The 24,752-nt window shown below is 41.8% G+C and overlaps 1 protein-coding gene across 1 annotated transcript; it reads right to left on the reverse strand.

The window, feature by feature from the left end:
- Positions 1-1,676: 1,676 nt before the first annotated feature.
- On the reverse strand, positions 1,677-11,468 carry LOC138299396 (keratin, type I cytoskeletal 17-like). Its single transcript, XM_069237624.1, has 8 exons — positions 10,922-11,468; positions 8,487-8,569; positions 6,945-7,101; positions 6,295-6,456; positions 6,091-6,216; positions 4,793-5,010; positions 3,503-3,648; positions 1,677-2,276 (listed from the first exon to the last, which is right to left on the reverse strand). The coding sequence occupies exons 1-8, from the start codon at positions 11,417-11,419 to the stop codon at positions 2,185-2,187; spliced, it is 1,482 nt and encodes a 493-aa protein (XP_069093725.1). The 5' UTR covers positions 11,420-11,468; the 3' UTR covers positions 1,677-2,184.
- Positions 11,469-24,752: the final 13,284 nt, after the last annotated feature.

The raw sequence follows: 24,752 nt of genomic DNA on the forward strand, positions 1-24,752 counted from the left end.
GAAATCTGAAATCCTTTTTTATGGCAGATCTTTGTCGCCATGGTTTAGCTGACAGTGACCTTTGGAATCAGGTGATCCACCCACTCATAGTACCAAAGCAAGGAGTTTGGGGATTAAATCTGATAAATATCTATTCTTCTTACCACACATATTGAAAGTAACGCTCAGTTCTCCTCATCGGCAATTGATTACCCTCCATTTGAAGAGACTGCTGGTTGTTGGTAAAAAAACGAATCCATGTTAAATGTCTGATTCTGACGCATAGAGCCTTCTATATGTAACACCCTCAGTACTTGAGGGACAGATGTATCCATTATCATCCAATGAGAGCAGTGTATTACCACCTACAGGCTTTTGCAGAAACGCAAGGTGCGCAGATCGAGAAATGGGGCATGAGCACGAGAAGGGGCACTCTCAGCTCCAAAATGCTTTTTTCAAAGTGAAACCAAATGCAGTCGTAAACGCATGCTACTGCCAGGTAAGCAGCCCCCTGCATCCCTCCTACAGCCTGCCCTTCTGTGATGACCAACAAATTGTTGCCACCCACTCCCTCATTGTCACATTGGTCTGCCTCACTCCCAGCCATTGAAGTGGATGGGGTTTTTAACTTCTACCAGGGCCACTGTTTATGGACTCCAAAAGCAACCAGATCAGTTGCTTTCTAATTCAACACTTCCTTTCCTATGATGTCACTGCTGGAGCTTGTGCCTGCAGGTTGAAGACCTTAACCGGCTGGCTGGCACTTGTGCAGTAGGACATCTGCAAAGGTCGCTAGAGTTCAGCCAAGAGATTAGGCACATTGTCTCAGAGCAGTGATTTATTTTCAGCTGCTGTGTTTGTTTCCCTGTTCTTGCATCTCCCCGGAGGGGGGCAGGTCAACGTCCCTTTTGCCAATGAACACCAGTCGCCCATAATTATTACACTTGATAAGGTCTGAATCCCGAGGTAATGGTTTTCACCTCGTGTGATCATTACCCTAAACTCATCCTAGCTACTCACAATGAGGGCCTTTGCAGGGATCTCTGTGAATGCTCAAAATCTGTTGGTAAGATTAATCCAGCAATCCTAGGACTCCAGAAGTTTGATCACAATTCAAGCTAGAATGTATCTATACCAGCTAAAAGCAGAGGACAGTCTTAGGTTCAAAATCCTATTTCTGAGACAAAACATGTTACAAAGAAGGGGCCTGGATATCTGATTCTCAGCATTCAACCTGTAGACCATATCAGACAACTGCACTTGGATGGAAAACGTCTATTTTTCACCATAAGGTGCCAGGGACAGAGAAGGGGAAAAGGGACGTCCTTTTACATATGTCCCAGATACTGGAATCCCTTGCGGGTTGACATTGGGCAGGAGAACCACTTTATCACATTCCACTCTAGTGTCAAATTCCTCCTTTTAAAAGCATAATGAAAATTACACTTTCTGACTGGTAGACAATTTTGCAGATCAGCACAAAGAGACACAATATGTACTGCGTGTTATGTAAATGTACACCTATCATCCATTCATTTAGCCCTCAAATCACCTTATGTCCTTATAACTCCTTCTGCCCCTGAAGCAAAGATGCTGTAAATGTCTTATTTCGATCATTGGCAAAGAAGTTATGGAGCAAGAAATCTCAGAAACCTGAAAAGAAGCTGGTGGAATCAACACAAATAAATGAAAAGTGATTTTGAATTTTGCATCAAACAGAAAGTTTATTGAAAAGAAGAAACAAGCAAGCAGGTGTAAAAAGGAAAACTGTTTCCACAACCTGAAACGTTCCATAGTGAATTAAAAAGGAACCACACAGCGAATGTATCCAGATTGAATGCTCTGGAACCCTCTTTTAGAATATCTTTCAGAGGAAAATAATGCACTGGTGTCAATGCACTTTCAATTAAAGTTAACTCAACAATAGCTATGTGTATTTCACTGTAAAACTTAACGGCGTCCATGAACATAGCGCCTTCTTTTGCGGAAGGTGCTCTGCACTAGTTTGCTCGTTTTCAAGGTGAAAATTGAAAAGGACGCTCCTATTGAGAGAGAAGTATACAGGGGCTCTACCATAAGAGTGTGAATTAAGTGCCAAGCAGTCCCGGAAAGTGTAGTAATTCTGAAGTGCCTCATTCGCTGGAATCCACTTCTCACATGTTCCATTGGCCTCGTCCTTAACCTTCAGATCCTCCTCAGCATTCATTAGTATTCATGTACCTGTCTTCTCGAGCTGACGGGCTTGCCATCGACTAAGTCATCTGTAATCGTTATTACCCGCGTTGACTTGGAAGTCTCTGAAAAACAAAATTTAGAATAAATCTGAGCTGTTCAATCTGAGATGCAGCGCCCATTGTATGTGGTTATGCGTGGGTTCGAATCTGAGAGCCAGTAGGGTTTGGTCCCTGTAAGTTAAAGGGGACTCAAACCTGCCACCTGTGAGTTGGCTTAGTCTAATGTATTAACATGGCCTGGAGGAATTATAAATGATGCCAGTGAAATTTCCACATTTTACCTTATGTGAAATTCCCCAAACGTCCTGGAATTTTGCATTATGAGATTGGATGTAGTTTTCCCCCCAACCCGTATCAGCATCTCAGTTTGCTTTATGTGAAACTAGTTACACAGCCAGAGTCCACAGACAAGTTGTTCTCTTAAAGCAAAGTGTTGTGAACTTTACATGAAATTTTATGAAATGATGTGCAAAATTATGCAACTTCTCACTCCTAGATTTAATGTCCTCAGATTACAGCATTTTGACACTCCTTGAGAAGTGAATTGACTTGTTCCTCAATAAGATGAGATCTGCCCTGTCGCTTGTCAGAGAATCTTTTCATTCCCCACTTTTTAAAACAAAGAAGCAAGAGCAAGGTAAAAGCTAGCAAGACTTATTTTGACATAGGCCAAATCTCAATTGGCTAGTTTACCACTATCCAGTTTACTCTGGAAGCAGAGTGGTCCCAAGGGGCAATGGCCCCACATGCCGTTCCGGCTCGCAGTACCTATGAGTGGCTCAAATAAAAATATTACGGCGCGTTCAGTGAACGTGCGTTTCTAACTAATCACCTCGCCATGTGGGAACAGATCATGACTGAGGTGCTTAGAACCATGTTTCGGTTCCATGTGCAACAGAGTGGGGCTGCTGCAGGGCAGTAGTTGGGTGCACTTACAGACTCTAGAACTGGAATAGCGGAGTTGCTGCAGGCAGGGTCGATCTCCACTGTTAAAGTGAAGTGTGGGTCACACCAGAGAGAGTGCAGCAGTCAATAACCGAGCTCACTTGCACAGATTTTTAGTGTTTTAGAAATGCAAGAGCTGTCGCTAAGAGATCAGGCGCACTGGCAGAGCTGTTTGCAGATTTCAACCTATGCTAATATAAGATAATCGCACCACTGAATCTAACCCATCGCTGTGACTGTTGTGTCAGAGACTGTGTGGGATGCAAGTGATGGGGTCAGAGCCTGTTTATTGTGACTGTGGTTTTCAAGTGTGTAGGAACTGGGCGTCGCAAGAAAGCATTTACCTTTGGAAGAGGAACCGGTGCCTGAGCCGTAGCCTGTGGTTCCGGTGGACCTGCTGCCTCTGTCATACCCGCTGACGCCGCTATGACTGCTGTGTTCTCCTGAGCCATAGTCTGACTGATGTTTAATTTGCGGGAACTGTGAGGACCTGTATCCAGAAATAAAATTAATTATATTATCCTGAGTAATGAGCCTTTTAAATTGGCACTTGAACTGTGTCTCTCTTGAGAACAGAGGGAAAGTCACATTTTATCACAGCGAGTAATGGTAAAAATCCCCATATTAGGTAGCGTGATATAAAAATGCTCTTGCAATGCCACCTGTGTGTACAAAACATTCGAACACTTCCATGGTGTTAAAATACCTCTATACAAGATCACAGCTTTCTCTTCTAGGTTAGCTAAGGTGTGGAACTCTCTCCCTCTGCAGATTAGGGAGAAACCTCAATCACAATCTTTTCATGAAAACAACTTTTCAGGAAACAATTTCAACCTGGCTATTGGAGCTTCCATAAGTCTTGGCAAGCAGCCACCTCTCCCTTAGTCTATACCCCCTTTTCAGTGCCAGGATTCTGGGTAGTTGTTCATGCTCTAGAAATTGTCATTCAATCATTAATTGAGCTAGGAGCTATTTACCTGAGACGTAGGGCCTGATTTAGAGTTTACAGATGGGTTATTCCATCACAAATGTGGAAGCTATCCCGTCCGCTTTAATAAAAAGTGCATTGTACCCTACGTCACTTGTAATAATGTGAATTAACTATCTGTAACTTTTGTGACACACGGCCTGTCTCCCAAACACTAAATTAGGTCTTTACTTATTGTTCAGGTTCTTGGAACTTGGTGCGACTAAGATAACGGTGACCCAGTTTCCATTTTCACTTCATTTTACTCAGTTCCATCCAAAAGAAAAACAATCTTGTCATGCATAACCATGAACTCAACCACACTGATACTCAAGTAAGCCATTCTCTGAAAAAAACGTAAAAGATGAGACTGTGGCAATCATTATCCCAACCCATTTTTTTTATAATCCTTGATGCAGAGGTACTAAAGCTTAACCCTGGTACTGGAACAACTTTTTATAAAATGCTGCTGTTCAATTTTTTATTTTCACACAGCACTGTGCAGATCCTCATATGGTTTAGGAGCTCCAAGTGCATATTCTTTAACTTCATGCTGACTGCCCTATGACTCTACACATGCTTGTCCACTATGAGATCTTTCTACATAGTGCACCTCACTAAGGGTAGAAAAGGAAATCTTTGGTGAAAGATCCTACCAAATTCTTACCCTCCCGATCCTTCAAGGAGACGCTGGTATGTTGCAATCTCCTGCTCCAGTCGACTCTTGATGTCCAAGAGTTGGTTGTACTCATCACTCTGGTGCTCCATCTGTGCCCTGAGGTCACCCAGCTGTTCCTCTATGATACTGATCTTGCCTTGCAGCTCTGCCAGCTGAGAACAATAGCGTCCCTCCGTCTCGGCCAGGTTACTTTCCAAAGAGCTTTTCTGTAAAATCAACAAAACACTGCACAGTTACTAAGTAAAAGGCAAATCTGTGAACTGAATGCTTGACTTAGATATTAGCAGATTGGTTACTCCATCACAACGGTGACTCACTCCCGTCCCAACAAACTCTAAATCCCATAGGACATAATGAGACTTAGATTTCAGTGGAAGGGATATCCTTCGCCGTTGTGATGGAGTAACCCATCCGCCAATATTTAAATTAGGCCCTAAGACTACAAACATTGTTTTTTCAGTTCAAACATATCATTGCTGGTAAGCCTCCCTCTGACTCTACCTTTTGGACAAAGTTTCTATAGTGAATTGTGAGTCAAGTGGATGACAATTTGGTGGATTTAAGTCGGTTTATTGTATTTCTCTGAATATACAATTTTGGAGAGTGTTAAAAGGTGATGATCCAAAAGCCATCCACCCATACAGTAAGGTCAGTGGAAATTAACCTAGGTGTGGGAGAGTTACAACAAGAAAAAGTAGGAATTGTGGGAAAGATGTAGATCACGATGATGTAAAAGTGACCAGGAATAGAGGACAGGGATTAGGATTGATATTGGCTGTTTTTCTTATGTTCGCTATTCGACTAAACGCCCTGGGCACAAATAATAAAGCTAAGTGTGTGTACAAATACCAACATGAATTATTTAAAGGAATTCACAAAAAGTTAACTATCACTTGGAAAAAACTTCACGGAGCTATACGGTTACAACATTATGGTGCAATATTACACATGGATAAAGATTATTCTCAAGGTGGGGAGTGAATTCAGGTCCTGAATACCATTGAAAATTTGAGAACATCGACTAACTATCGAGTTTGTGGATATTTGCAATATTTCCCTGACCCATTCCTACTCTGAAAATCACTGTAGATGTATTTCTGTCAAGGGTATGAGGTGGCAACCATTCAGAAATGTGCAGAAGAATAATTGATGGGGAAAAAATGTAAAATTGTGTCAATCATTATTTTGATTACATAACTGAAAATAGATTCCTATTGTCTTATCACACAACAATTTTATGTTTCTTAAGAGTGGGGATGCTTTCTGAGAGGTGAACTTTCTCTTACCATTGACAGTTGTGCCCGCAGCTCGATCTCCAGCGATTGCAAGGTCCGTCGCAGTTCTGACACCTCAGTCTTAATTGATTGCACCTGCTCCACCCCTGTTGAGATCTGTTGTTTCAGCTCAGCACTCTGAAAGACAAATGAGGGAGAGTTGATGCAGGGTTCTCCATTTTCTTTTGACAATCATCATAGTGTATAGATCCTCACCCTTTTGTTGAATTCTTCTTCGGCCCGCCTGCGGTTCTCCTCTGCCATTTTTTCATATTGCACCCTTGTCTGGTTTAGGAGTTCGATGATGTTTATGCCTGGAGCAGCACGCATCTCAACACTGACATCTCCTTGAGTATCATGTTGGTGACCCTTCATCTCCTGCAATGAGAAAATAAGACAAAACCCCTTCATTTGTATGCAAGTGATGTAAAAAAAGGAACATTAACATTAGAAATTGGGTTATGTTGAACAATATTTTGATTCTAATACTGCAATATTAAAAGGTTCTATGGGTTGTCAAGAAGTGTAAGTTACTGATCAACCAAGTAATGTTCAACATTTTAGAGTAAGCCAGACAATATACAACATGAGAATTCAATGTTGATCTATGAACCCTGTCAGATTGCAGCATATCCTCACAACACAAATTAGCGTACAATGAATCTAAATAGTCATCGGCTATCCTGTAAACCTGGAATGGACTCAGCCATGATGCACCAACAGTGGAGAATGCTGGTCTAGAGTATATATAAACATTTGAACCCTTTTATTGACTCTTAAAAATTGGTATTGAAAATTTTTAGTATTATGATTTTATCCCATATTCATGTCTTCCGAGACCAGTGAAGCACACTACTAGCTCTTACATCCTCGTGGTTCTTCTTGAGTGCTGCCAGCTCCTCAGTCAGGCTCTCCACTTGCAACTGGAGGTCAGATGTGGCCATGGTCAGCTCATCCAGCACCCGACGCAGCCCATTGATGTCAGCCTCCACACTCTGGCGAAGCATCCGCTCATTCTCATACCTAGGAACATATTAAGTTTTAGGACTTTTGTTCAAACATGTTTTGTCTATTCTCCACGCTATTGCCTGATCATAATACCGCTAGTGGTGAAGATACATGTGTTGCAACAAACCTTACCCAACCCAGCCAAACACGGTGTAAGCTGCAATAAAACACACTTAGAACGAGCTTTAGTGTAAGTGCGCAGAAAATCCATTGAGTGTCTTTTGGGGAAGAAATCCAAAGACTTTCTCAAGAAGCACTTCATAAACTTTTATCCTGATTGACCTTTAAATCTTTAATTGGACACAAGCAGGAGTTACCGGCCTGATAGTGAATTACGACGTATGCAGTAATTTCGTACACTGAATTACTTCAGGTGTTTCCAGGGTCTAATTTGCCAAGTGAAGCTGTGAGTACTATCTCAAAGAAAATCTCTCGGAATCTCGGAATGGCATGGTGAAATATTAGATTCGGATAATATTCCATAATCCAGAGGAGAGGATATTATTCATTTTATGAGGCGTATTTTACATCCACGAATTACTGATACCTATGGTAACATAGATTTCATAAATGCCAGTAGGGGTTTCAACAGTATTTTTTAATACATTGATGTTGCTGGTGAAAATTTGCCCTGACATCGACACCAATATCTGGACTGACGGATAGCTGTTTTCCCACTGACAAGTCATTTAAAATGTTGTTGTTTCACTTGTCATAAACTGCAAACATTGGTGCCAAATTGTACCAGCACCTTTGCAAACTATTCAACCTGGGAATATTTCTACAGTGCACCCAATGCAAACACACCACTTCCGTATTAGAGTTACCTTCGTTTCTCCTTATCTCCCAAGTGTAGGACATATAAAGCTGATACACTTTTTTTGCCACATTGCAACAAAACTCCCTAAAAACCCCTTGAGCATGCTTCACTTTCAGGAAGTACGTATGTTCATCTAATAAGCCATTAAATGCCTTGTGTAAGGAGAGGACATGTTGAAAAGGAGTTCCCATGGATCCCTGCTCTGGTGATGTCACCAATGGTTGATAGTGTGTTAAAATAATAGCACATTTACTTTTTTTAAATTAAACTGATCTTTCTAAATTGAAGGCCTTTATCATTCAAAAGTGAACAGCTAAAACTTCAAATGCTAACTTTCAGAAGAACAGGATCTGTAGAGTGAAACAATTTACCACACTCAGGCATCTATGCCTTCAGTGCAGAGAAAGAAGTGAGTATCCGATGTAGGAGACCACGGTCTTTAGTGTGTTATGAGGCATCAATGTTTCTTGACTATCCAAGCTGCCTAAATTAGAAGTGTGCTGAGATGGTATAGGAGTATCTATGTGTACTATAAGTATATGTAAGTAGATGTAATTCATCACTACCCAGTCTTACTCACTTGAGTTTGAAGTCATCAGCAGCCAGTCTTGCATTATCGATCTGCAGGACGACGCTGGCATTGGCCACTTGGGCAGCTAAGATCTACAGACACAAGATGGCAAAAGAAAGACTCAAGGCCTATTCGTTCATAGAATAAATAGCTGAGTGTCGCACAACTAGAAACATGAAAACAACAGCATCTGAATATGCAATCAATATAACATATCATGGTTTCACTGCTAGTGAAAATTGTCAGACAGCAAAATATCACTTCAATTTTCTCAAGTCTAGTCTATATGAATTCCCAATTCTGGTCATCTTTTAGGAATTTCATGTTTCTACAGTGGGGATGTAGATCTCTGTATTACATTTTGTAACCACAGATTTCTGTCTCCTTTGTCTGCTGCTCATCATCTCTAATGATTTAGGAATTTAGCATAGCAAAATCAGCTCCATGGAGACTGAATTGGGAAATGGTATGTACTAATGTTTTCTGACAGAAATGTGGATGCAAAACATTGGTACTTTGCCACCATCTCAAAGTTGGTTGTAACCCATTCGCAATTGCGAAGGGGGTCCCTCTGAGAATGTATAAACAATACTTTTTAAGAGCAGGCAGTGGTCCCACAGATCACTACCTACTCCTAAAAATAAAACAGGCTGCATTTAAAAAAAACGATTTTATGTAAAAGCAATCACAGACACGGTGGTTTGACTTGCTGACCCCAGGAGAGCACCAACCCTGTGATGGTAGCGAACCCTAGTGGGTTACAGATTGTGACCTGCCTCATTATTATTCATGATGTAGGTCAAATTGTGACCAGCTACACATCTGTAACTTGTTGCAAAAATGCTGGTTGGAAATTGCGACCAGCGGTATGTACATCTAGCCCTAAGTTCGAAAAATACTTTACAAATGGTAGCAGAATATGTAAAACTGATTTTAATGAACGCTGCTGAAATTAATCTACATTAATCTTGCACTTCAAAGTAATTAAATACTGTATTTAGATTGCAATTTCATACATGTAAATAAGTTAATCTTCTAAATGATTCTACAAACTAAAGCAGTCAGATTGCTAAAGGCAAGTAAATGTTACGAGTTGCTTAAGAATGTCTGCTGACCAGACTCTCTCTCTGGACTTGCTAAAAAAACTCTTTAACTCTCACTTCATAATGCAAATGGAAATTGTCAACAATTTTATTTGAGGCTTTGTGTATCAGTTAAGTGAGGATGTTGTGAGAAGCTCTTGTCCAGTATGATTTGGCATCTGGGTAAACAGGGGTGCTAGAAGATCAGAGCAGAAAACATACTGTACAGAATAAAATTTACATTTGGTCATCCTCAGAAAAAGGCTAGAAAATGGCTAGGAGTCTGACTTGGAAATAGATTGGCTAATAGTACAACCGTGAAGCCTCTCTGTACTGATTGGGGGCTGACTAGCGCAGAGAGCTAAGATAACCTATCAGCACTTGGGGTGGGAGGTTTGACCCTGCTGATGATGAACAAGCCAAATTAATATGAATTTTAAATGGTTTTAGCAGGGTGAATGTTTACTTTGTTGTTTTCTTTTTACTTTTATTAGCCAGTGGTGAGACTGAGTAAGAATGGGAAATGTATTCTAACATCTCCTACTGTGGAGTGCTGTAGCTTGCTTACTGTGATTCAAAGTCGCCTTTTCCTATTGCCCATTGTATGAAATAAATGAATGTTTTCTCTCTTAACCTATCTCTAATATACTTTTCTATCATGATATGAATGTCTACCTGCTTAACTACACCAATGTGTTCTCCAACCTCTATACAATTTTTTGGCCTGTTTAACTGATTGCAGTGCATAATCTGTTTAGAGCAATTAGCAACAATTGATTTAGGAAGGTATGCTTCAGAAATGAAGGAACATAAAAATAGTACGACCATCACTGACAACTTTATCTCTAAACATATGCTTTCAAAATATGTAGTTTGCTTTTTATGTGTATTTTTTTAGACCCTTGGCATAACTACTGGATTGTTTCCTGTAATATAAAGAAGAAGGTTAGTGAGTAAAATATTTAGCGCACAATTGTAGGGCAGATACTGGGTACCACACGTAGGAACTCAGATATAGCTTGGGGCATTGGCACTAAGATGAGCCATACAAATTATAGCAAACATTGGCCTGATTTCTTGTGATACAGATAGTTGTTTATGTTTAAACCTCTTTTTACAGGTCAGAGTGTCTGTCAAGAGTAGTAATTTTACATTATTTAAAATTTTTCATAAAACAGGTTAGAAATAGAAAATACTTTTGTGAGATAAAGAAGTACATATTCAGACTGATCGAAGAACTTGGACTAGAAAAACCTCTGAAAGATAGAGAAGAAGAGTAAGAAGTACCAGTTAGGGAATTATTGTTAATTGGCAAGATAATTGTCTAACAAGTAATAAATTGAACTGGGCATGGTACTTCACCTTAGCTTGCAGATCTGCGATTTGTTTGAAATATTTGCTGTAGTCCCTTTCTTCAGGAGCTGGTCGTTGCTTCGCGTACCACTCCTTGATTTTACGCTCAAGCTCGGCGTTGGCATCCTCCAGTTCCCTGACCTTGCTTAGGTAGGCAGCCAGGCGGTCGTTGAGGTTCTGCATGGTCTCCTTCTCCCCTGCAGAGAGAAGGCCCTCACCATGTCCATGGATACCTAGGCTCCATTGGTCCCCATGGCCAGCCTGGCCCCACTGACCCCATTGGACCCCTTGGCCCCACTGGCCCCCATGGTCACGGCCAACAAAGCCACCACCACCACCAATGCTACCTCCGGCACCACCAGCCCAGCCACTTCCTGCACCACCAACAAAGCTGCCACCCCCGTAGCCCCCGAAAGAACCCCCAGCATGGCTACTCTGACTAGCACCCTGTCTAACACTAGTTTTCTGAGAAGAAACACTACGAGAGGAACTGTGTAAACTTGCCATGCTGTACTATCGCAGGTGCACCAGCTCAAGAAAGGAAGCAGAGGTGGTGACTGACTACTGGGGAAATAGCTGCTCCTTATATACAAATTGGAGAGGGTGTGTCGCCTCCCTGAGTACTGTTTCCCATATCAGTGTGCAGCATTTAACAACTTATTATCTCTTGCTCTTCAAAAGATCAATTATAGTCACTATTAATCATCCGTGTTCCTTCTCCATGTACGCCGCTGCCCCAGGGCTGTTTGTAATGTCAGGACGGGAGAAGGGCGGGGCACAGAATAGGTTTCAGAGCTCTGCACATTTCAGGTTTCCATGGAAGAGCTTCAAAAGTGTGCATTACCTTCCTGGCTCTCGAGCTGTTGCTCACCTCTGTGCTCCTTTCTGCAGCCACCCAACCTTCCCAACGTCCAGGCAGGTCAGGGTGACCAGACTTTGATAACCAAATAGATAGACACGCCATAGACACAAAGGAAGAACTACTCACGAGCACTGAATCCAAAAATTAAATGCAACTTTGACCGTGGGCACCGATTCACCAAATTACCAGGGATGGGAGAAGTGACATCACATAACCATCATTCGATCCAGTAACATCATAGGAAGTGACGTTATATAAACCTTGACACTGAATTCTCTCAGGAATTGATGTCATGTGACCCTAATCCAGATGATAGCAATATCTGGCATTGATGAGGGTAAAAGCATATTTAACTCAAAATTAGATCGTTACAAAACGGTTACATTTTAAATACATACATGTCAGCATTTTGAAAGAGGAAAGTTGGAGATTAAAAAAATAATAATCGGGAGAATGCATTTCCCCCATTGACGTCTATTGAGGCAGAGATAATTTCAGGCACCAGACAGCCAAAATAAAGATTTTGTTAGGCTTGAACAATCGGGAGTCTCCCGTCTGAATCGGGTCTATTAGCATGTATGTAAACAGGGTGTTGACATTATGGGAACATTAGACATTTCTCTTTTTTATTCCATGAACGTTCATGTTTTTGTTGGAAGAGAAGAAGCCGCAAAATAACATAACACAACTGGGAAGCAAAAATATTTATACCTCAAACGGTCACGATTTAATGTTTTTCTTAGTGTATATTCCCAAACTGAAGTGTATAAGCAAATTACAGAAAGACAATCACAAACATTTATAAAAATAGCAGTGACATTGTCTACCTGTATTATTTCACGTAGATCATTTACTGACTCAATTATTACGTGGCATTAAAATATTTTGATTAGCATCACTTAAAAAGCAATCTCATTGGTTAAAGCACAGATGTGAGGTTTTCTTTGAAAGCATCATTTTCCATGTGTTCACAATAAGGACTGCTGGCAACATCTTGTTTAAAAATGTGTATTATCTATTTCATTTTCACAGCACTATTTACCTTTCATTCATGGGACTGCCTTTGACACCTCTGAGGCTAGGGGTCGCAAGGGCAGCGCCATGGTCCTAAGAGGCTGTCCAGGGGTCACTGTTGCGACTCCTGCCACTCTTAAATGTTGTCCATGCCTTTGACATCAGTTTCATCTGTGTTACTTGTGCTGCTTCCTTATGTGTAGGAGAGTTGAGAAGGAAGCACCTTATGAGTCCCCTGTACTCGTGCACAACAACACTCTCTCCTCCTGTCCTTAGTCAAACCTCTCTGAGAGCTGGGACATGAAGTATGTTTTCAGAAATTGCCAGATACGACCACAACAAATGGGAGCTGTCTCAGAAGTGTCGGGATGTCTAGCCAACTTAAAGCAGGTATGCTTGATCGCAGGCACTGTATGCTGTGTTGTCAAGATCAGGAGGCCGCCACTCATGGTGGATCACCGCCATGCAGAACGGCTATCTTACAAAATTAATTGGGCTTGATTATACACATACAAGTACTATTTAACAATAACAACAATGCCTGCCCCCAGCCTCTGAACAAACACGTACGTTATCTTGCACATCTTAGTCACAAATCTGGTTCTGCAAACTTTCAGCAAAAATGACCCACACATTGCAATAAACCACGTGGCAAATACTTCTTCAGTCCACTCAACCTAACTCCCTTCCTGCTCTGCGTTCAGGTGCTGCTGATCAAGGGCCACATTGTTATCGGTGGGAAATATTGGCCTAGTTATCCAAACCAGGCCCAATCAGGTGCTTGACCTTAGTTCCCCTGATTGGTCAGTAGCCGGATGAATCACCCAGTTCAAGACAATCTGAAACTATTGGCCATCTTGGATTGCATCAATACCCCTATGGGACTCCATTTTAGAGGATGTAGGTTCTTCTCTAATCAAGCAATGGCAAAGTTATACAGAATGTTTCTCTGCAAGTTTATCTTTTACAACCTAAATTGTTGTAAGTATCAGAATGTCCATGCAAATCTGGAGAAATTGTATAATTTTGCAAAAGTATCAAGTTGTGAAGTATTGCATAGAGACTTATGCAGCTTCCAAGAAAAAAGTTGTGCGCATCCCTACTCTAAGAACCAATGTATTTGAATGTGGTTTGCTAGGTCCCAAAATTTGGCTTGCACCATTTATGAAAAGAAACAGGGAATATGAGGTGGACACAAATTGGCTTAAGAGATTTCTTGGGAACCACTACTGGTTGCCTAAGCATTGTCCTCCAGTCCAAAAGGTGACTGAAGAATTCAGTAATTTATATATGCTACTTGCTATTTCTTATACTTTCTTGGAACTGTACTAGGTGTTTCAGCACTCCTGGCAGAATAACATTTTCCTTCCTGGAGCTCTATAGATACACGGAGCACGCATTGGCAAAGCCAATTGTTCTAGTGTTGGCTGCCTGTATTTTGGATTTGTCAGTGCTTGTTTTGTCATGTTTTTTTGTAGAACTTTAATACTGAAGGAACTATCTGACATTGCTAAGATTATTTTTTGGGCTTTAACAAGAAAACATTGCTAAAATAGTGCCTGACACCAAAGCTAATCTTTGCGTGTGGATGTGCTTCTTGTCAAATGGTAAAATACAGTCATTCTAAATGACATTACACCATGGCTGAATATAACTTCAGTATTAGCTAAAACCAGAACTAAAAAGGGATCTTATTAAATAATTTCAGGCAACTACTGCCTGGCATCCAAGGCTGATGGCTTTCCTTACTTAGCGGAAATGCCTACCCCTCTCTTCATGAATGGACACTTATCTACAATCCAGTCCAGTCCGCAGTGTGATGTATGGTTCAATGTTTCTCGAAGTAACAAAGACACCACATACTGGAATATGTGATGGCTAAGTGCCCTGAAGAAGCTGCACGTTCTCAGGAGGAAAAAGCCAATGGCATAAAAAACCCTCCTTGCTAGACTTCGGAGGATTAAAGAAAACCAGGAATCCACAAACCAGTAGTAAAATTCTTCACAAGTGAGGGTCAGGATCAGCAACTGGAACGAGCGATGAAAGAAGTTAAAGAACGTGGATTTGTTATGATTGACCCTCCGACCAGACTGAGGCCTTTACATAGTAAAAGGACAAGAAAAGGAAATGACATCAAACACCACATAACAGGAAAGACAATGGGCCTCATTACGCGGTTGGCGCTCTTACGACCGGCAGCCTCACGATGGTGGTCGGACTGCCGCAGACAGGGTGGTCCGACCACCCCATTATGACCGTGGCGGAGCCACCATGGTCAGACCGCTAACACGGCCAGGCTGCAGCCAGCCTGCAACCTGGTGGTCCCGGCAGTTGTAATATGCCAGGGCAGGGCTACAAGAAGAGCTGCCCTGGGGGTTACGAGTCCCCACCTGCCAGCCTTTCCATGGTGGTAAACACTGCCATGGAAAGGCTGGCAGAATTGAGGCATCAGGGGACCCCTAGTGGCCACTGCACTGCCCATACACTTGGCATGGGAAGTGCAGGGGCCCCCATGCACAGCGCCATCGTGCATTTCACTGCCCGAATTATGGGCAGTGAAATGCGCATCCGACGCACCACAACATTGCCGCCGGCTGAATTACGAGCCAACGTCAATGTTGTGGTGAGTGTTCCGTTCGGCTAGAGGGTGAAAATGCTGTTTTCGCCCACTGGCCCAGTAGAACGCTCTTAATATGGCGGGCAAAAGACCTCCATTACTGGCGGTCTTTTGCCTGCAGCGGCTTCGGCAGTCGTAATGAGGCCCAATGTATTGTGAAAGTCAGGAAGAAACCACAGAAAGAACAGCCATGATGGAAAGGGAAAAGAAGGGAGAACAAAAACCTGAGCTTGACTAGCTGTAGAGTTGCATTAAAAGGCAGCTGCAAACCATCAGGTAGGTGTCTGCTGTGCTGGAGTTGAAGAGTGAAGAAGCAGAAGCTAGGAGCCTAGGAGCCTAGGAGCATGAGAGAAAATGGCCCGATGACAGACATTCCTAATTCACAGTTGCAGGCTTCATACAGTGTCTTCTGAGGCCCTAGAACTGCTGAAGCCCACAAAGTACTCTGGTTCTTGGGTGCGCAGGGGGCTGAGAAGCTGCAGATGCAACACCTTTGAATGATGTACCTTCTGTGGTAGAATAAAGGATCAAGCGATTTTACAACATGTTTTACATCATGCATTGGCATTGCAAAGACATTGCTTTCTCCACAGGGATAGCACTTCATATTTCACTTGAGTGGTTTCTGAGTGCTGTAAATGAGAGGCGCTGTTGTAACAAAATAGAATGCTACCCAATTTACCCACCTCGTAAGGAGGGAAGGCTGAGTTTGCCTTGCAAAGATTTTATCTAAAAATCAGCAGATGTCAGCAGGTAGCATTAACTCAGTGTTTTGTCCTTCTGACAACTCTTCTACAACAGTATACTGCACTATGCTAAAACATAGATTTTGTGCAAAGGCACAGAAAATTCACAAAATAATTAAATGGAATGCTACTAGAGGAACTCCCAGTGGTAAAAATGTGTTTTTGCCTTAGTGAATTTAGACATCTATGCCCCTGATCCCTTGCTCACCATGACAATGACAATGAACTCAGATGAGGATGGGGAAAGAGCAGTGATGAGCTACAGAATGATGTTATCACAGTTTAACACACATGAATTCCTACCTGATAAGAATTGTTCATTCAAATACTTTCCTACCTTTTTGGTTGTATCAGAGTCCCTTTAGGAGGTCACACTTATAGTTTTTAGCAGCCTCCTTCATGGACTTCAAAAAAGCAAGCATATTTTCCCAACATTGTGGAAAATCTCGGAGCAGAAGTGGGAGTGTGTGGAGTGTTCTAGTTAATCAACAGAGTATAGGTTCTAATTAACATTAACACTAACATACAATTATGTGTAGTTATTTATAAGAATGATAAATAGGTAACAATTAGTTCTTGTTATTTCATCAGAATATGTTTCGAAAGGGATGGTGTGTAGTGATTTAATAAGACACTGAAGGCACACCTCTTCAGAGAACTTTGCATTTCCATGCAACAGGATTCACCACCCACTAACATATTGGTTCATGGTAGATAATTCTGAAATTCAACTCAGTGCTGCCTCTCCTGTTTAACCCTCTTAGGCTTTGGTGCTCTTGAATACCTGTAGTTATATTGCACTGGCGTAAACTATGACAATGCACAAGGGGATAAGGAAAGCCATGTTTTGAGATGTGTTTTGAATTGCACTAGATCAGAACACACATGAATGTGCAGAGAAGGTTTGCTCCTGTGATGTGGACCGAGATAAGAGAAGGATCTGGCACCATACTTGACTGTGTGAATATGCCGTGGGCAGAGCAAGAGCTGAAATGCCTAACAGGACAATAGGGAAAGAGTTTACATTGGAAATACGCAGGACCTTTGCCGGATGAGGAAATATGTGCCAGCCATAATAGCTTGAAGATGGCTAATTTCCTGGTAGGAATCTCTGAAACCAGCCAAGGACTTTGCCTCTGACACCAATTTCGGAAAGTCTTTGGACCATGATGGAATGAGACATGGTATTGAAAGCAACAGGCAGCTCTAACAGCAGCAGTATAGATTGATAGCCCTCATCAAGGGAGAATCTGATGGTGTCTAGAACTGTCAGTAATGCAGTTTCATTACTATGTGGGTCCCTGAAGCATGATTGCAAAGGGTCCATAATGGAGTTTGTTTCCAGATAGTGAGATAGCTGTTGATTGGCTAGGCTTTCTAACACCTTACTGAGAAATGGGGGAAGAGATATTGGCCTGTAGTTAGAAGGATTCTTGGGATCCTCATTAGATTTGATCAAAATGGGCATACCTTCTGCTGTTTTCCACACTCAAGGTATGGTAGCAGTGTTTAAGAAATGGCTAAACAGCAAAGTGCCAGCAAGTGTCACCGTGATGTATGGGGGAGAGAGTTCTAAAGGAGAGCCTGGCTTAATACTTAGAGAGTGTTCTCCAGACTTCTCAAAGAGGCATGCACAGTATATACAATTCAGTAGGGGTATGTGAAACCCATGTAATTTTGCTGTAGGGCAATTCTGTGAAACTACTGTAAAATTACTTAAAATGTATCTGTGCTCAAACAATTACTTGAACAGTCTGGGTACAAATGTAGCTTGAAAATGTAATTTACAGTTGTTTTTGCATCACTCGCACTCAGAATATTGTCTTCATGTTTGTTTGTAGTTTTGTGCTCAGAAATTACTAGATGGTCAGCTTGGGTAAAATATCTGCCTTAAATATTTGTTGACTGCTCATGCACAAAACACTGCAGCTCTGGTTTGGATTTGTAGTTTGTGCTAAAAATTAACCAAACGGTCTGCATTGCTACACAAAAGTAATTGAAACTCTGCTGGCATTAAAAAAAATCCCAAACGGTACATCTTGCATTAAAATCTAACCCCAAAATAATGTGATGTGTTGTAATGGCATAATCTCTGTAATTTTACACAAAACTGCAAAATTATTCCATCTATGCCAGCATAAGTTAAATTCCATCCCGACCTATAAATGAGTCAGGGTTGTGGCACTAGAGGTACATGAAACTAGGGTATGAGACAACCCAGGCCTTGGTGGCCTTTCTAAATGAAAAATTATTTGATCTGATTTTATTTAACAGTTTATACAATAGTTTTAATGTCTGATTTAGCAGCTACTTCCTAATTAGGAATTATCAGTAATAGAGTAATTCCTGATCTGAGGTTTCTGTAATGCTTTTTCTTCTTTGATTGCATATGATGAAGCTTATTTGTAGAAAGCTAGTTCTTCTCCCATGGGTTACTCAATGTGCAACACAAAGCGCTTTAAAAGATATTCTGTTGGCCACTGGTGAGCAGTGTAGTGCTTTGAGGGCAGGTGTGATATGGTCCTGTTAGTTTAAATTGAGTAGCTATCTGGCTGATGCATTCTGTATCCTTTGTTTTTTGGCAGTTGTTTTTCTAAATAGTATGAAGTTGACTCAGTTTTTATAATCCAGTCATGACTTTAGTAATGATGCCTGTACCCTATGTAAACGAGTCATAAAATTCACATTGTATAGAATGAGTCCCTCTTTCATCATTTTTTTGATTTTGCATTGAAGAGAGAGTTTGGAGTCCTTAATCCCACAACGGGTTTTCACATCAGTCGAGGTGGTAGGTGGCTGCCCCACTGCCTGTGGTCAAAAGATATTGGGTTATTGTTTTGTCACAATGCACAGTTCACATGGGAGTACTCTTGTTTTTGAAGTGTTGAGTTTGAGATGATTCTCTAGCATCTATTGCTCCACAAGTAATAGACATTCACAGAATCTTGAAGTTTTGACCTGAGAGAGTTAGCCACGTTCTAAGATGATCCGAGTGTCATCAGCAACAACATAGCAATTTGAGCTCAATAAACAATTTAAATAGTAAAAAGGTGCAGTAGTGGAGCGCTGGGGAACAGCGCCTCAACTGATGTAGGCTGCAAATTTGAAAATTGATAGTGCACCATTATGGGGCCTTGAAGGAGTTTATCCAGCAAGATTCCACTGTTGACCAGCCATGCTTTACATATGTTTAATGAGCACAGTATGAGTTGAGGGCTAAAGGTAGCACAATTTAGTAGTGGGGTCCTGAGATGATGCTGCACGGTTTACATGAAGTAAGCTTTGAAGTTAAAGGCTTTCTTGATGAGGTGGAACACAAGAGTAATACAGCTTTTCTCTGCACACTTTATATTTAAGTACTAGCGAGGTTTCAGAATAGATTAACAGCTTCAAAGAGCTCTTTGGTTGGACATGTATCTTCCAAGATATTTTGTTTGTAGTATGGCCTCTTGGTTTTTTATGGTGGTTCTGGAAATGGTGGTGCTTCCTGTCACTGTTTCAGACCTATAGGCAGTAAAAGATGCTTTTTGACCATCGTTTGATGAGTGAAGAGGAGGGAATAGTCCTGAGGTACAGAGAGCAAGCATTCTGGCAGAGGGTTGCAAGGCAGAGGAAGGGCCGTTGTTTAGGAGTTTGGCAGCAGTCATGTGGTGTTACTCGATAGGGTCCACAATGTAGATGGAAATGGCTTGAGCTACCAGGGGATAACTGGAGGCCATGATAATATTTCTGTCTGAGGCTGGTGATTTTTCTCAGGACGCCATTACAGACTATGAATCATATTGCATAATGTTTGAAGGAAGCAGTACAAGAAGGTGAAAGGTGGATAAACTGAGAGGTGATGGCGACAGAGGTCTTGTGATAAGGAGATAAATGTACCAATGAATAGGGAATATTCAAACATACAAGATAAATGGTGCTTTGTAAGGAGGGAGTGAGAATACATGGTTTTGGGGAGAACAAAGGATTAGAGGGGGTAGAAAAAGAGTTTGGAGAAGGATAGAGTGGATTGAATTTGATTGGTGTGTTTGAAGACGCAGATGGAATGGAGTTGGGGGAGAATGAAAAATAGTGTATGGGAGGAGGATGGATGGAAAGATAAGAATGTGTTACTGTGATGGGATGAATGAATCGGTAACCTAGTGAGGTTTTAAAAGGACTGGTGAAAAAAGGTAGGAAAAGGAGCTACTTTTAGGACAGGTGAAAGAGTAAGCAAGGGGTCCCAGGTAACCAATTCAGGCTCTGATAGGGCACATCAAAATGAGAGATATGGAAGGTGATCAAGTAAGAAAGGGATTGTACATATGAAAATGTAAAGAAAAGAGAAGCTTTGATGCATAGTTGAAAGTGTAAGCAAAGTATGTTTTGATGGAAATTGTTAAAGGTTTTCAGACGACTATAAGGTTAAAATTCATGGGGTGTGGACGCAGGTACTGGGAGTGTCAAAGTTGTCATGGGCCTTAATTCTAGTGAGTTAAATGCTTAAAGTGCACTGAATACCTCATACCTGCTTGATTGAGTGGCTATATGCTTTCATGGTTGGTAGTTGTCCTTTTTTTCTAGGTGAGGCTTTCTATTGAGGAAAAGGTTCCGAAAGGCCTGCTTTTCCAAATATATTAGTTGGTCAACATTGGTAAAAACTAAAAAAAACTATTTTGACAGGAGCATTTGTGGATCAACTCCAAATATTTTGGTGAAACATTGTGTCAATTACAACTTTTTAAATGAACTGGTCCGATAAAACTGGCTAAATGCATTGGATTGAAAAGCAAATTAATGTGAAAATTAGTGTGTAGTTACTCTAGGTTATGCCGCTCTCTTTAACTTTACACCCGGTCAATTGCATTGACCATAATGAACATGGTTTAAACAGAACTGTATCATGAAAAGTAGTCTAATATTTGTTGGGAAATGTATTGACAAATATTGGAATCACATTAATCAATAACTAAGGAGTCAAATTAGGTTTACATTTTATGCATCAGAGCTTACTTACTTACTTGCTGGTGATCACAATTAACTGTAGTATAACCACACGTAATAATATAATTATCTGTCAATAAACTGCACTAGAGTCTTGTTTTCACAATGCTACAGTGAAACACATATATCCCAACCTCGATGTCGAGGATTATTCAGCAACTGACATATTTATGCAAAAATGTCAATTATTTTATTTATCTATGTGTCCTTTTTTGTAGGAGAATCATGCAACCATGGCACAGATGGTTGGGGTTTCAGGAAGAAGTCAGTAACAGGCGATTGCTTAGAGGAAGAAGAGAATCTTCAGCTGTTTGCAGAAGGAGCTGATGTTGGCAGTGAGATGGAGATGGCCGAATAAAACCTAAAATGCAGGAGCTTCTTGGTGCAGAGAATTGTTCTCAAATCATTCCAATCATGTTCACCATAGTGGGAGACAGCGTTAGGGGGGTGACCTTGGGCATCTGGTCAAGCTACATAGAGTGAAACCTTTGGTAAATTTTTGGGTACCAAGCAAGGGGTTGTACATTCAATCCTTAATCTGGCCAGAAGCCAGTGCAGTAATTGTAAAGCTGGGGTGATGTGGTCAGAACCCTTTGAGGTGACGAGTGAAGATGTATCAAGCATTAAAGCATTGTGCCCCTTAGCAATTCATGCCGTTTTCGTTGGGAGAACTTGATACCCCATTTCCAGTAGTTAATGCTACAGCTACGATGAGAGAAATGTAGTCTTCAGCTTGTGCACGAAGAGAATGCCACAGAGATTACAGAGATGAGATAATACATTCTCGGTGGCTGACTTGAACTGAGTGGCAATGTAAAGTTTATTCTGTAGATTGACTCCAAGGTTTTGGAAAGAGTGGGTGGCCAAGGGGGTGGGCCAGATCAGGACCAGGGAGTCAGGTTTTTCCGGAACAAATAAGTTGGATCTTAGTTCGTTTTGAAAACTTTCCGACATAGGTAAATAACAGTCGTCTATTTTTTTATATAGAGGAGGAAGTTCTGGACTTTCCTGGCGTTCTTATATTTCTTTCAGAATTTTCATGTGTGTTTGAGTGTTATCTGCAACAATACTCTTGTTTTAGATTCACGATGAGATGAGTTACAATGAGTGAGAGTGATGATTCTTATGTGGCACTACAGGTCACGGGGGATATTTTAGATGCAAATGGCTGAACCTTAACTGATGGGTTCTATTATAAAGGAATGATTGGAGCTAACTTAAATACAACCCCTTTTTAGCCCAACTATTGGTGCCTCATTTTCACAATGCACAGTAGTTAATATTAATGAGGCAGTATTCCCTTTTGCAAATCCTGTTGAATGTCCGAATGTAAGAATGGGACTTGTGAGGGCCAGAAGGCTCCCACCTCTGCATTCAAAATCATTAAATGTATTTTTTCTAAACAAACAAAACACTTGCCCAGGGGTTTCACTCAGAACAAACCCTGAAACGTAATGTTGCAAGAGGACATCGGGGTAGTATGCAGTGCCCCCTGGACCACTGTCTCTTCGCACTGATGCTCATAGCTGTCACTCTCAAAGGGAGAGCTGTCTGTCCTGCATTGAGAGCTTGGTATCACATCAGTGGTTTGCGATCGCAACTGCCCTCAAAATAATTGCTGCATCCCTATATCCATGAACTCACAAAGTGCACTTGTGAGTTAGACATTTTAAACACACAGAGTACCTCTTGTGTATTGCTTCTTTGGATTTTGAGGTTACACAGTCTGTGGTTTTGTGACCTGTAGGCTATGCAGTTGAACTTTTACTTTTCTACCCTGTTTTCCTATAATTGTTTGCTTTTTTCACTGCTTTCCTCCTTGTGCATCATATCATTCCTTTCCTTCTCCCCTTCTGCTGTCATAGTTGTGATGTGCAAAGGTGCTGGTGAAATAGTGAGTGCAATAGAGTGAACTTCAGGAACATAGCAAGTGAGGACGACCAGGTAATGATCGCTGCCCTGTATCCGCAAGAAGCCCGGTGCAAGGATTAGAGACATGGCTGAAGCAGCAAGGCAGCACCACGTTTCTTTCTGGTAGAATGACACCCCCTACTGGCTGTAGCCCATCTTTAAGAAATCTTTAACTATAACAGTACTCTCATCCCCAAAAATAGCCTCTGTCCTCTTCTGTCTCTCACAGAATTCATACACCTTCTCTTTTGAACTCTTTTTTTGTGATTCACACTCCTTCCTCTTCTTAAATAAAATATCCTTACAGTTTCTTTCCTCACTACTCCACCTCCCTTTCTCTGCTTCATGTACTGTACTCAATACAAACATGTTTCAGGACACAATTATCGCTTTCTTTGGCACTCTGCCTTCTTATTCCAGTCAACAGTTCCATTATGTAAGTTGGTCCCCTTCTCCTCAGCTGTGCCTCTGATCTGCCATAGGTCAGCCCTTAAGAGTTACCTTTGTCTAACCGTCTCCTCCTCCCCACTCTCTTATGTCCTTCATAGAAGGTCATGGAATTCTCTCTGTTGTCTCCTCTGAAGGGCATAATAGACTCCAAGATCTTTTCAAATTTTGGGGGCAATCAGTGGTTGCTTATGCCAATGGTTTGGCCAGCATATGCCAGTTCATGTCTGTGCCCAAAGTCTTCTACAGTGAGTACTATTCATCTCCCCACATCCATTCTATGTCCCCTGTGGCCATTAAGAGGGCCAGGTTACTAAATAATCATTGTATTTCGGCATAGTCAAGCCTCTTCAGACCTCCGGTGCTGCTATGTGTACAGGCAAATCAAATTTCCTTCAAATCTCTCTTCCAATCTTATCCCTGACCTTGTTCCATTAGATCTGAATTTTTAGTCACGACAGCTTCGGACACCAGACCCAACCATACACCACCGAACCGGCATCCACGGCCATCACCCTCAACAACTGGTCCCACATCAACACGGAAGAAACCAAATCCATCATGAACTCTATCCACTCCGGCGCCCCTTCGGACCCCTGCCCGCACTTCATCTTTAACAAAGCCGACGACATCATCGCCCCGCACCTCCAGACCGTCATCAACTCTTCTTTTTCTTCTGCTACCTTCCCCGAATGCTGGAAACACGCCGAAGTCAACGCCCTACTAAAGAAACCTACGGCTGACCCGAGCGACCTAAAAAACTTCCGCCCCATCTCTCTTCTGCCTTTCCCAGCCAAAGTAATAGAGAAGACCGTCAACAAACAGCTGACCACCTTCCTGGAAGACAACAACCTGCTCGACCCCTCACAAACCGGATTCCGAACCAACCACAGCACTGAAACCGCCCTCATCTCAGTCACTGACGACATCAGAACCCTGATGGACAACGGTGAAACAGTCGCCCTCATTCTCTCGACCTCTCGGCTGCCTTTGACACCGTCTGTCACCGCACCCTAATCACCCGCCTCTGCTCCACCGGGATCCAAGGCCAGGCCCTGGACTGGATCGCCTCCTTCCTCTCAAACCGTTCCCAAAGAGTTTACCTACCTCCGTTTCGCTCAGAACCCACCGAGATCATCTGCGGCGTACCCCAACGCTCATCACTCAGCCCGACACTCTTCAATGTCTACATGAGCCCCCTCGCCAACATCGTACGCAAGCACGACATCATCATCACCTCCTACGCCGACGACACCCAAC

Source organism: Pleurodeles waltl, chromosome 6 (genome assembly GCF_031143425.1).
Source record: "Pleurodeles waltl isolate 20211129_DDA chromosome 6, aPleWal1.hap1.20221129, whole genome shotgun sequence".
NCBI classification, from domain to species: domain Eukaryota; kingdom Metazoa; phylum Chordata; class Amphibia; order Caudata; family Salamandridae; genus Pleurodeles; species Pleurodeles waltl.

What these genes read in the sequence shown, in the direction of transcription:
- LOC138299396 (XM_069237624.1), bottom strand. Translation starts at nt 11,419, where the DNA reads ATGGCAAGTTTACACAGTTCCTCTCGTAGTGTTTCTTCTCAGAAAACT. An exon ending in GCTGATGACTTCAAACTCAA is followed by an intron (nt 7,102 to 8,486) that starts GTGAGTAAGACT and finishes ATATGTTCCTAG; the next exon opens with GTATGAGAATGAGCGGATGC. An exon ending in TCAAGAAGAACCACGAGGAT is followed by an intron (nt 6,457 to 6,944) that starts GTAAGAGCTAGT and finishes TTCTCATTGCAG; the next exon opens with GAGATGAAGGGTCACCAACA.